Below are 11,839 nucleotides of genomic sequence, written 5' to 3'. Positions count from 1 at the left end.
TATATCTAGAGAAGCAAAACATACTGCATTATATCAAATATTAATAATAAATGCTACACAATTTCGAAATAGTGTAGCTAGACTCTTTGGTTTTGATGTTGTTGTAAAAAATAAAATGTTAATTCGTGTACAACCGCAATCCTGAGCATTTCATTTGCTTAATTATTTGTGGTGTAGTAACTGAGTATTAGCAAAATCAAAATAATATTTAACTGTTGTATGTTAATTATACGTAAATATATCATTAATGAAATTGGACTTCATTACCAGAAGTCCATAGACCAATAGCAAATGGATGTTTATGGATTGTTTTGCTTTTTCAACGGTAGTTAAACTTTTACAGTCTGTGCACATGCAGGTTTTACAGATTTAGCAAAATCATCGGAACGAACACAGAAATAATAGAGATTAATATATTGATAACATATATTAGACAAACTAGACAAACTTCTGGCTATTACACTTTGGAATGTTTTTTCCAAGTTTTCGTCCCTTGCATATTCATTCAAAACATACATGAATATACGTTAATAAATATTTGCAAACCTAGTAAAGTTCACTCGTTGTCGATATGCTTCAGAAATTTGCTTAAATTTGTACAAAAAGCAAGACACGATTACTTCCTGCATCAATATTACTCCTAGGTATGTTCAATACCTGCAATAAAGAATATATTTTGTAAATTATAATAACACTTATATTGAAATTGATATCTGCATTTCCTGCAGTTCAACTCTCATAACTTAATGATTACCACAGAATAAACGGTTGTACATGCATACAAGTATTAATATATATTTAAAGAATAGGCAATACATTAACGAGGGGTGTTCAAATATGAATGCAACTAGGCCAATATCTCGCTTTTAACCACGAGTTCCTATATCAAGAACTGCTGTATTCTTGATATACAGGCGAAAGACATATTTAGTGAAATATGTCGTGTTTATGGGAACAATGAACTTCCCTTTTCATCTGTCACACGGTGGTGTAAGACATTTAAAAGTGTGTCAATAAAAGATGCGCCTCATGCACGTCGTCCAAAAACTGCAACTTCGCCAAAAATAGTTGAAAAGTAAATGATTTGATTGCTACCGATGCAAGATTTACAACTAGGCATATAACTAAATACGTTGGTATCTCAGTAGGAGCTGCTCATACAATTCTCAGACGTGATTAAAAAGTGAGAAGGATAAGTACCAGATGGAAACCCCATCTACATAAGGAAGAGCAAAAACTTGCTCGGGTAAGAATCGCCAACCAATTGTCGAAACAGTTCCCTAAATACAACAATCGATCTTTCACAAATAATATCACTAGCGAAGAAACGTGGGTTCACTTTTATGAGCCCAAGAGAGAGGTACAGAACAAAATATGGGCAACAAATGGAAGCCAAAGACCTTGCATTGCAAAACGCATAATGAGCGTCGAAAAGGTAATATATGTAATTCTATTTACAAATCAAGGTCCTGCTATTCCAATTGCCGTACGACAGGGTAAATCTGTAAATGCCAAGTTTTACAAAGGCAAGGTCGTTCATAAATTAAAGAAATATTTCGCAAACCGTCGACCAGCAACTGGTCTCCGTGGTGTCAGATTGTTGTATGACAATGTTTCGTCACACAAAGCGGCCATTGTAGGAAAATATCTGAAACAGGAATAGGTTGTCAAGCTTCCTCAACATCCTTATTCGCCAGATCTTGCCCCTTGTGACTTTTTCTATTTCCGAGGCTAAAAAACACCTTGCTGAAAGAAAATATCAAACTCGCAAAAATCTCCGTTCGGCTATTTTCCAGTGTTTGAACAGTATACCTCGAAAAGATTATGATAACGCCTTTAAAAATTGGATTAAAAGACTGAAACTTTCTATTTTGAAGGATTTAGATAATTATTTTGGCATTGTTTGTTAAGCACTTCTGCAAATTGGCCTAGTTGGATTCATATTTGAACACCCCTCGTAGTTTTATAGTTTCGAATGTCAAAGGTAAGGCTCCATCACACCACACTGCATATTCATAAATTACCCAACTAGATAATATATATTTTTGAGGAACACATATTTTGCGCTTTTCGGTATAATTTAAAACAGAACAAATAAGAATGAGAGAATATTAGCATTTTTTATGATTCGTGACTTGAGATTAAATGTTGGTTACCGCTTGTCCTTTTTATAATGTCGTAAACATTCTCCATTTCCACATTCAGGTTCGATTCTGAAATGTTTTAAGGTATATCAACACTTAATGTAATGTAAAGTATGAACACATGTTATATGGTAGAGTAAGGAAAAAATATATGATTACAGAAATACAAGAGCAGTCTTTCTTTGTAGGTGTTATAAATACTTAATTGTAATGAAAAGCGTTGTTAATGCCCCTTTTAGAATACGACGTCAATCTTGAAAAATAGTGTAATGTCTTAGGTATTGAGCTACTTGTCTGCGTTGCATGCTTTAAAAGGTAAATTTTCTCAAAAGGTTTATGAACAGAAAATAAAGCATAACTTAACATTTGCGTTCAGATTTAACACCAGCTCCTAATGATAAAGAAATAGTGTATAAAAGGCAATGATTTGACACGAGAGATTTTATTTTCATTCTCATTCTATCAACTAGTAGCTCTGTTAATACTCATCCTTTAGTTGCAAGCACAATCCAAATATAGAAACATGGTTGAGTAAGTTTCGAAGCCAGTTACATAGATCAAACTTACAAGGTTGTATCCCTTTTTCATGTATCTTTGGTCTGTTTATTACTTCTATGAAAGTAGTATTTCACTTATTTATAATAGTTTGTATATGGTCACAACCACTGTGTTAGTGTATACATTTACACATTCTCCTACTTGAATGTGAAGAGCTGTATTGTCGACTGCGTTCTTTTAATGTAGCTTTTACTGTACAGTTGGACGTTGCATTGGATTCAACAAGATAAACGGAAAACTAACCTGGCGTTTTCAAAACGGACCCACTAGTCTCTGCGGCTAACACGTTTGAATACGACACTGTTTCATTTTCAAATTTGTTGTGTTTTCTGAAAGATATTGACATGTTAAGAGTTACGTGTAAAATCGTATGTCAATTTAACAAGTTATACGCCCTAGAATGAAAAGGAATATACGGATATTGCGAGCTATTTTCAGGCCGTTTTGATAGATTGTGACAATAGAAACAGAATTCGTAGTTTCCACCCGTTCTGAACCTTTCATTATATTGGTATGTATTATCGTGTACTTACTGATTTGTAGGCAAATATTTTCCCTGTTCCATTCTGATAATGATTAAACATAAAATGAACACAGTAGAGTCGATTATTTCCTAAACATAAAGTGGTCATATATAACGCATAAAATCATTAATTATTTAATACGCTATATACTTGTATCAATGTATTTGCAACTTCCCATATACGTACATATGTAGCCTTTTCCTTGAAATGAATACCGTAACAACAACACTGAAGAAAATCAGAACAATAAAAGTTACAACAATCGCCGCAATTCCTCCTCCAGAAATATGCATCATCGTTTCCTTCTGCTGAACAGCTGAAACAGATGAGAGTATACCAGATTGTCCGAAGGTTAAAATGTAAGAACATAATCATTCAAATTTATGCATTTTTTCTTATTTGCAGAAAGAAACTCATCCAGTCTTAAATACAGTAACGAAGTTAACAAAAATAGATAAAAATTAGATACCACAAAAGATAATAGGTAAGGGTAAATTTCTCAGAGCCATGTATTTCCAAAGTAGGCCTACAACAAAAAGAAGTTGTAACGGAAAAATATTATAGACGGGTTGCTTCAAAAATCCATCAACAGCATCATTTTAAAATATAGAAAAAGAGGGCGGAATGGGGTAGAGGGTAGAAGTGGGGGAGGATGCGGGTGAAGAGTAAAGTGGAACAAGGATGAATATTCAAAAGGGGGATGCTACGTTCCTTAACCACGGTTACACAACAGCGCACCGTACGTACCATTCGATGTTCTTTTAATAAATTTAAACAACGAGTGTGTCCCGGTCTCGTTGATATTAAATCAACAGATAGCAAAGGTAAATACTCATTACCCTGGTCACATATTTTCCCTTCCAGTCCAGGTTTGCATTCTATGCATGACCCGTCCGTCTTCCTGCAGAATGTAACGTCTTTGCAGTTACGAGTACATTCTTCAGAGCAGTTTAACCCATACCATCCACTGCTGCATTCTGTAAAGAGATTGGCTGTATTTAATATCTATTTGCTTTACTAGTTTTGCAAACTAAAAGACGGACATTCAGTTCTTAACTTGACCTCACTGTCATTTGCTGAAGAGAAAGGCATCGACGAAGATGGTTATATCTTTGCCATCACAATTTGTACTGAAATAGGTCTGTATGCACTGTGTCCTAAGAACAGCTCTTTCTTCTTTTTCCATTGTTTCCATTAGTTTTCATAATTCGTTTTTAGTTTTGTGTCCTTTATTATAAATCTGTTTCAGTTAATGTATTTGCAGTCTTCAATCCTAGTTCCTAGTCCACAAGATCCATAATGTTATTCATAGAATAAAATAACACATATTTTTCTTTATCTTACATGCGAAGATCACTCTTATCGTTTGATCAAATAATTTTTGCATTTGTATTTGTTATTGTTCTTAATTACTGTTTTGTATGTATTGATAACAACATACAATAAGATATAATACATAAAGATGATATAGGCATTTTGATCTTATAGTAATCGCCTTTATGTAGTGTGGGTTCGTTTTTAACTCACCTGAGCACTAAGTTATTGTGACCGGTCATTGTCCAGCGTCCGTCGGAGTCCGCCGTGCGTCATCCGTCAACATATGCATTGTGAACACAGTTGTGAGCCAATCTTTATGAAACTTGGTCATAGTGTTTTTTTTTTTTTTATAATATCTAGATACAGTTTGAAACTTGGTCATGTGGGGTCAAAAACTAGGTGAGCAGGTCAGATCAAAGGAAAATCTTGTTAGCACACTAGAGCCCATGATTTAAGTTTAAAAACTCCTGAGAATTGGTTAGAATGTTTGTCTGGATGATCTCTAGGTAAAATTAAATCTGGGTCACGTGGGATTAAAAACTAGGTCACCTGGTCAAATCAAAGGAAAAGCTTGTGAACATTCTAGAGGACGCATTTGTGATTTGACCTTTAAGAATCTTGGTCAGAATGTTTATTTTGATGATATCTAGGTCAAATTCGAAACTGGGTTATGTGGGGTCAAAGACTAGGTCACTAGGCTAGATCAAAGAATTTTTTAACACTTTAGAGTCAACAGAGTAAGTCTGAAACTCATGAGAATTGGTCAAAATGTTTGTCTTGATGACTTCTCGGTCAAGCTCGAAATAAGGTTATGTGAGCTCAGAAACTCGGTTATTCGGTCAAATAAAATAAACTTGGTAACACTCTAGAGGCAACGTTTATGATACTATCTATATGAACTTGGTCAAATTGTTTATCTTTAACCCAACTTCGAACTTTGGGTCATCTTGGTAAAAACGTAGGTCATCTGATAAAAATAAAGAAACACATTGCGTATGCGTTTTCATTTGATGTGCATGAAGCTTGGTCAGAATATCCGTCTGCATAAAATTTTAAATGATTTTTAACTGATTTACGTGGGGTCAAAAAGTAGGTCACCTGATCAAATTTAATAATATATTTTTACAATCCAGGGGCCACATTTTTAAATCTATCGTCATAACGCTGTGTCAGAATATCAAAAAGTCTTAAACTATTTCATATTTGGATTACGAGGGGTAAAAAAGTAGATCACTAGGTAAAATCAAAGGGAAAACTATGCACTCTAACGGCAACTTTATTGCTTAAATCTTCCTGGAACTTTGTCAGAATGTTCAATTTCATAAAGTCTTCGAAAAGTACGAATCTGGATCATGTGGGTTTAAAAACTAAGTCACTAGGTCAAATCAAAGAAAATGTTTGTTTACATTCAAGAGGCCGCAATTTTGGCCAAATTTTAATGATAATTGGTTAGAATATTTGTCTCCATGAAATCTCTAGGTCAAACAAGTTTACATTGCTATAGTGTGTTATTCAGGTGAGCGACCTAGGTCCATCTTTCTCCTCTTGTTTAACAAAACGTAGATTTTACAATTACAATCATTACACATGTTTAAATCAATTACATTTTGTTCATAAATGGGTATATTGCTAACAGTTCTACCGATTACATACATATCTCTGAATTCTGATAACGTGCATTTACCACGCGTTTGTTTTTACCTTGATCACAGTATTCTGTTTGTTTGAAACCAGGCTTGCACTGGCTATAACAAGCCCCGTTAATTCTGTTGCATGTTTCATTACGGCATGTCAAACAAGTTCGTTTGCAGTTTTCACCCCAGCTTCCATCTTTGCATTCTTCAAAGTATATATATACATACGATGTATCAGATTAGTTTTATCAGGTATGACAACAAACAACCAATATCAAATCAATAAAAATGATACTAGGTATGACCGATAGGGCAATCAAATGTACAAATCACGTTGGTAATTATGCACAGCAGGCTGGACGATTTAATTATGTTAGTTAAAATACCTTACCTAGCGTGCAATTTGCACCATGCCAGCCACTTTTACAATATTTACACTCTCCAGTCTGCTTCCTGCATACATCTTTGCATGTATTGCTGCAAACTCCGGAACAATTGATACCATAGCTTCCACCGTGGCATTCTAATTAATAACAAACAAACGTATAAACGAAATCAGGAGGTCAATAGTATGTTAAGTAGTTCCTATCGTATTTTATTCTATAACAACATGTATAATTGAAAATAGCAATGACTTTGTACGGATGATTTTACACAAACTAGAAACTCTGACATGTTGTGTAACACTACCTTCGTCACAGTGAGGAGTGCTTTTCACCCCTGCAGCACAACCCCCATCACAAACACCATCTGTATGTCGGCAATTTCCTGATACACAATCTCCGCAGGCGTTTGCACAATTTATCCCCCCCCCCACAACGTCCTGTAGGACATACTGTGGAATGAAAAGACGGTACAACGTAGTTATAAAGACTTTTTTCTTATAAGATACCGGATACAAGAGACATCGGATATTAACAAGCTTCTTCCCGAGCCCTTTCCCGACAAAAAAAAAACCCCAACATAAAACAGAAATTAACAATTTATGTATTTTATTTGGGTTTTACGGCGCACCAACACAGTATAGAACAAAGCGGCTAAAATGAAAGAATATCGAATAGTTTAAACGTGTTGAAACATATAAGATACAAATAAAGGGCAGTTTGGCTAAGATGACATGGTTAAATGATTAAATGCAAACTAATATAGACCTGTAATAAATAGCACATATATACAAGAAAGCAAAAACCTGAGGAGACAAGTGCTCGTCGAACACGAAATGCCACCCTTGATGCATTCAGTAATTGCACAAGGAACAGAAATTATATGCTCACTGTAAACAAAAGTTCTACCATTCTGGTTTTATCTGACCTTGACCTTTAACCTATTAACCTAACAAGAGATTACAGAGTGATCTTGGCGCCATCCACTGAGCCATTTTTGAATGTTTCAAATTTCAAGACAAGCTCAAGGTCAAAATCAATGTCAATTTTCATTTCGGTACAAAACAATGTGTATGTGGTCCAAATAAAGCTGTAGCTACAGAAATGTGAAAGTAGTTCACTAGGTCAAAATCAAGGTCAAATTTTATTTTGGAACAAAAAACTATGCATGTGGTCCAAATTTGAAGCCTGTACCTTCAAAAATGTGAAAGTAGGTCACTAGGTCAATAACAAGGTCAAAGTTTTTTTTCGGTACACAAACCTATGCAATTGGTCCAAATTTGAAGGCTGTAGCTACAGAAATGTGAAAGTAGGTCACTAGGTCAAGATCAAGGTCAACTCATGTCAAGGTTCATCTTGCCACTCAAAACTATACATGTGGTCCAAATTTGAATGATGTAAGTTATTGACATGAAGATTTTAATTTTTTTTCCTATATAAGTCTATATGAACCATATGACCCCTGGGGCGGGGCCATATTTGACCCTAGAGGGATAATTTGAACAAACTTGGTAGAGAACCACTAAATGATGCTACATAACAAAATGTCAAAGCCATAGTCTTTGTGGTTTGGACAAGAAGATTTTCAAAGTTTTTCCCTATATAAGTCTATGTAAACCATGTGACCCCCAGGGCGGAGCCATATTTGACCCTAGGGGAATAATTTGAATAATCTTAGTAGAGGACCACTCGATGATGTCATATACAAAATATCAAAGCCCTAGGCCCTGTTGTTTTGGACGTGAGGTTTTTCAATTTTTTTCCTATATATATATATATATATATATATATATATATATATATATATATATATATATATATATATATAAGTCTATGTAAACCATGTGACCCCCGGGGTGGGGCCATATTTGACCCCAGGGAAATAATCTGAACAATCTTGGTAGAGGACCACTAGATTTTGCTACATACCAAATATCAAAGCCCTAGGCCGTATGGTTTTGGACAAGAAGATCAGAAACCGTTTTAACTGTTCCTGGCCAATGTGACCTTGACCTTTGACCTAATGACCTCAAAATCAATAGGGGTCATCTGCTGGTCATGGCCAACCTAACTATCAATTTTCCTGAAACTAGGCCCAAGCGTTCTAGAGTTATTGCCTGGAAAACATTTTACTGTTTCTGGTCACTGTGACCTTGACCTTTGACATACTGACCTAAAAATCAATAGGGGTCATCTGCTGGTCATCACCAACCTCTTTATCAACTTTTGTGACCCTAGGCGTAAGCGTTCTTGAGTTATCATCCGGAAACCGTTTTACTTTTCAGGGTCACTGTGACCTTGACCTTTAACATACTGATCTCAAAATCAATATGGGTCATCTGCTGGTCATTACCAACCTCCCTAGCAACTTTCATGATCCTAGACCCAAGTGTTCTTGAGTTATCATCCGGAAACCGTTTTACTATTCAGGGTCACTGTGACCTTGACCTTTGACATACAGACCTCAAAATCAATAGGGGTCATCTACTGGTGATGACCAACCTCCCTATCAACTTTCATGATCATAGGCCCAAGCGTTCTTGAGTTATCATCCGGAAACGGATTGGTCTACATTCCGACCGACCGACCGACATCTGCAAAACAATATACCCCTCCTTCTTCGAAGGGGGGCATAATAAAGTATATAGGAAAAATAAAATTGGCAGCCATACAATACAGCATAAAATATGTACATGGAAGATGCTTATCTTGGCAGCAGGGATAAAAAATATACAGTTAATTTAGCAAAAATGACTTTATTCTTAGTTTAGGCTTCATAGCATGTCCTTACAGCTGGTATGGCCTAGTAGGACCTTACTCTTTAAAGTAAAAAACATAAGCACACAGAGCTTTATTCAAACAAACAACACACGAACAAAACAGATGGTTAAAAGTAAATATGCACACACAAAACTAAAAAAAAGGGAAATGCGAAAGAACATTGCAAAGGAAATCATAAACGGCTTGCTGAAACATTTAAATAAAGAAAACCTAACAAATGCTCAGCAGTGCAACAGAGGAAGATATGCCTAGCTACTCGCATTGATTCCAATGATATAAAAAATAGAACAATGCCGGCCGATGACTGACGTTGTCTTCCGAATTTCAGCTTCCATTCAGAGGATCAATACAATTTTTTGAAATAGGTATATTAAATGTAATCTTACACATAGCGTATATCAGTATATCAGAGCAGGTTTTATGAAACGAGTTTCTTATTATTGTATTCTATGATTACCAACATTCCTTTACGACTTTTAAAAATCAGTCTAAAGCTTAAGCCTTCTACGAAGTTATGTACCTAATTTAACTGTTTTGTGTTTTTATCCAAAGACGTTGTCGCAGTTTAAATATCCTCCGACACAGTTTGTACTACAGTTTTGCATACATTCGTGTCCATAATATCCATCTACACATACTGAAAGCAATGCAATTAATATGAAGAGAGGTATAATACATGATCTATTGCGACACTAAATTTAAAGTACTAAGTAATGTCGACCGGGATGTTATCGGGAAAAGGCAAACCGTTCAGTCATTGTTTAAAAAGACTATAGATATAGAAATATTTTGAGAGTTAAGCATCATTTTCACGTCACGGATTCGCTTGCTATGTCTAATAAATAGATTGATCGGTATCACATCATATGACCTTTTACAAGCCCGACGTATTGTTTGGGTTTAAGTAGGGTGTCATCGGTCATGTCGGAGTAATATTGACGATATAATTTTCTCAGGGAAAACAAGTTACACTAAAATATTTAAGCATATGCAGGTAGCTTATTATATTGGCAGAAACGCGTTTTCAGATTTTGGTCTTAAGTTTCTTTATCAGACTCACAAATTTGTAATAGCTTTCAACAACTGAATATAAAATGAATTTGTTATAAATCTAGTTTCATGAGCAAATGCTTCTTATGAACATCATTGTACTTGCTTCCATGTAAATATCAATATTTTGTTAATCATATTTTCCGTAAAACTTATAAAAGTTACATTTTTGTGATTAATTTACAATCAAGGAAATACGACCAATAATTTCCTAATCAAATTTATAAAATTCATTTGGAAGAGCACGGAAAGCAACTTAGGAAAATATAGATTGGCATGGTCGGTTCGATTGAGTCTGATAACTGAAGAAAAATGAAATGTGTAAAACCCCTCACGTCCCTTAGCACTGACATAAGTGGAATACTGATAAGCATATACAGTAAATGAACCATATGATTAAAAAACTAAAATATAACAACATTGAATCTTTCATCAGAAATAAAACTCAAAATATTGTGTTTAAGCCAAACAGAACTACTTCAAGGAGAAACTAGAATTTTACAAGAACAATTCTAAATCTCTGTGGCATACATTGAAACAGTTGGGATTTCCTCCTAAAAAAGGTGTTGTTTCTGCATGTAAAATAGGATGGAGATATTGTTTTAGATCAATTGAATGTAGCCGAGCATTTTAATTCCTTTTATACAAATGTTGCTTCTAAACTGGTTGAAAAACTACCTCTTGTTTCCAACAAGTATGGTAAAGTTTTGTTAGTAATCTTTATTCTTCAAAAGGTGTTGTTCTAAATAACTATTTTTTAGCATTATCTCTGATAATAAAGTTTTAGAGTATTTAAATAATTTAAGTGCTAATAAGGCAACTGGCTTGGATGGCATTCCTTCTAGATTTGTAAAGAATAGTGCATCTATTATTGCATGCCCTTTTGCCCATATTGTCAATTTTTCAATTATTCAGGGTTCCATTCCAAATGACCTGAAGTCAGCTACAGTTATCCACCTTCATAAAAAAGAACGACAAGACGAAATTGGTAATTATCGGCCTGTGTCGATACCTATTATTATATCTAAGATTTTGAACGGGTTATTTATGACCAAGTGGAAGCCTATCTTAATGAAAAGATGCTTCTCTACAGTATTTTAGTCTGGATTTAGACGTGGGTTTTCAACTGACACTTGCCATATTCATCTTTCTGATTTTATTCGCTTTAACATGGACAATGTAACTTGGTCGGAATGGTACTTCTATATCTGCAGAAGGCCCTTGACACGGTCAATCATGGTATTTTACTAATGGAACTCGAAGCTGTTGGTTAAGGTCTTATCTATCTGATAGACATCAGTTGGTCGATTTTTCAGGCACAATGTATTCAGAGGCACCGGTCACCTGTGGTGTACCGTAAGGAGCTATCCTCGGTCCTCTGTTGTTTTTAATCTGTGAGACTGATATGTCAGCTGTTGTTGATGACAAGGTTCTCTTGTATGCTGATG

General features: G+C 35.0%; 1 protein-coding gene across 1 annotated transcript; it reads right to left on the bottom strand.

The window, feature by feature from the left end:
• Positions 1-452: 452 nt before the first annotated feature.
• On the bottom strand, positions 453-7,012 carry LOC128554673 (multiple epidermal growth factor-like domains protein 10; the record flags this gene model as incomplete). Its single annotated transcript, XM_053535981.1, has 8 exons — positions 453-657; positions 2,157-2,213; positions 2,946-3,031; positions 3,413-3,542; positions 4,066-4,203; positions 6,245-6,382; positions 6,569-6,700; positions 6,868-7,012. Coding segments are annotated over 8 exons (843 nt in total), but the record flags the coding sequence as incomplete, so codon positions are not given.
• Between the last annotated feature and the right edge of the window lie 4,827 nt (positions 7,013-11,839).

The sequence above is a fragment of the Mercenaria mercenaria genome, unplaced genomic scaffold, assembly GCF_021730395.1.
Source record: "Mercenaria mercenaria strain notata unplaced genomic scaffold, MADL_Memer_1 contig_631, whole genome shotgun sequence".
Classification (NCBI taxonomy): Eukaryota; Metazoa; Mollusca; class Bivalvia; order Venerida; family Veneridae; genus Mercenaria; species Mercenaria mercenaria.
The sequence above is the reverse complement of the archived record's forward strand: the minus strand, read 5'-3'. Positions and strand labels throughout refer to the sequence as shown.